General features: G+C 24.6%; 1 protein-coding gene across 1 annotated transcript in view; it reads right to left on the reverse strand.

Annotated features, from left to right (window-relative positions):
• Tbc1d15-17 (TBC1 domain family member 15/17) overlaps window positions 1–2,586 on the reverse strand; it is a gene marked incomplete at its 3' end in the record, with an annotated part of 24,357 nt that overhangs the window by 18,537 nt on the left and 3,234 nt on the right. The window contains 1 exon segment of the mRNA XM_070121402.1: window positions 122–259. Within this exon segment, the coding sequence (XP_069977503.1) occupies window positions 122–259 (138 nt within the window).

A 2,586-nucleotide genomic window follows, 5' to 3' on the forward strand; every position in this document is an offset into this window, starting at 1 on the left:
ACTATTTTTCTGCCCATAGTAAGAGAACCAAAGAAGGCGTGGTCATTGGTTTCTTCCTCCAGGCCCTCAGAATATGCAGCCCTGAGTTCTTGGAGGATGAGATGAAACACGACTACAACACCTTCCAACACCTCCACTATCCCCGCTCCATGCTCACCCACCTCCGACGCAAGGCCGAGAAAATCATGAGCAGGCTGAGAGGTGAGGACACACAAAGTAGGACATCCCCCACTCGGAATTGACTGAGCACCTGCAGGCCCTGGTGGGCCATACTCTCAAGATAGCTACGTCTTCAGGCAAGAAGATCGGAGACATTGTGAGAGAGAAGAGGTCAAACCATAACAGACCCCTCAGCCAGGTGTACAGCATACCTTGTGGGGGCTGTGATAAGGTATACATAGGCGAGACATCACGAGGACTGCACGAACAACGTATCAGTCAACACCGCAGCGCTCTCCGACGCCATGACACGAGAAGCGCCTTCGTTGTTCACGCAGAAACTGATGGTCACCTCCCGAAGTGGTCCCAGGCCTCCATCATAAAGCAAGGCCTGGCCCCACGGCAAAGGAAGATGGAAGAAGCGGCGTTCATTCATACAACTAACAACATCAACACCGCTACGGGGAGCCATGAACTAGCCAAGGTCGTCGCTCACCTTATTACCGGAGTGACCTGATCACCCAGTAGTTGTATATATACTCCTCTATGTACCTCATGTAACATATGCCCTGACGAAGCAATAGTGAAAAGGCCTTCGGCATATTCGTGTGTTTTCTTGCCCTTCCCTTCGTCGTTCCTGTTGCATATATATATGTGTAATATATATATATATATATATATACATATATATATATATATATATACATATATACATATATATATATATATATATATACATATATATATATATACATATATATATATATATACATATATATAATATATATATATATATATATAGATATATATATATATATAATAAATATTATATATACATATAATATATATAAATATGTATATATATAATATATAAATATATATATAATATATAAATATATATATAACATATAAATATATATATATATATAATATATAAATATATATATATATATATATATACATATTTATATATATTATATGTATATATAATATTTATTATATATATAATATATATATATATATATATATTATATATATATACATTATATATATATATATATATATAATATATAAATATATATATATAATATATATATATATATATATGATATATAAATATATATATATACATATATATATATAATATATAAATATATATATATAATATATAAATATATATATATATATATATATATATATATATATATATAAGTATATAAGTATTTAATCATATATATATATAAATATATATAAGTATATAATCATATATATATATATATATATATAAATATATAAATATATAAATATATAATTTATATATATATATATATATATATATATATATATATTAATATATATAAATATATATAATTATATATATATTTATATATATATATATATTATTATATATATATGAATATATATATATATATATAAATATATAAATATATACAAATATAAATATATATATATATAAATATATATATATTCATATATATATATATACATATACATATATATATATATATATATATATATATATATATATATATATATATATATATATATATATATATATACGTATACATATACATATACATATACATATGTATATATGTACATATATATATATATATATATATATATATATATATATATATATATATATATATATATTAATAAATAAATTAATAAATATATATATATAAATATATAAATATATAAATTTATAAATACATAAATATATATATATATATATATATATATATATATATATATATATATATATATATATATATATATATATATATATATATATATACACACACACACATATATGTGCTTACACACAAACATACACACATATATATACAACTACATATAAATATATATATATATATATATATATATATATATATATATATATATATTCATATTTATATATATATATATATATATATATATATATATTTACATATATATATATTTACATATATATGTATATATATCTATATATATGTATATATATATATATATATATATATATATATATATTTACATATATAAATATACATATATATATATATATATTATGTGTGTGTGTGTGTGTGTGTGTGTGTGTGTGTGTGTGTGTGTGTGTGTGTGTGTGTGTGTGTGTGTGTGTATGTGTGTGTGTGTGTGTGTGTGTGTGTGTGTGTGTGTGTGTGTGTGTGTGTGTGTGTGTGTGTGTGTGTGAGTATATATGTGTATATGAGTGTGTATGTGTGTGTAAATGAGTGTGTATGCGTGTGTGTGTGTGTGTGTGTGTGTGTGTGAATGTGTGTGTGTGTGTGTGTGTGTGTGTGTGTGTGTGTGTGTGTGTGTGTGTGTGTGTGTGTGTGTGTGTGTGTGTGTGTGTGTGTGTGTGTGTGTGTGTGTGTGTGTGTG

This window comes from Penaeus vannamei, chromosome 4 (assembly GCF_042767895.1).
Source record: "Penaeus vannamei isolate JL-2024 chromosome 4, ASM4276789v1, whole genome shotgun sequence".
Taxonomy (NCBI): Eukaryota; Metazoa; Arthropoda; class Malacostraca; order Decapoda; family Penaeidae; genus Penaeus; species Penaeus vannamei.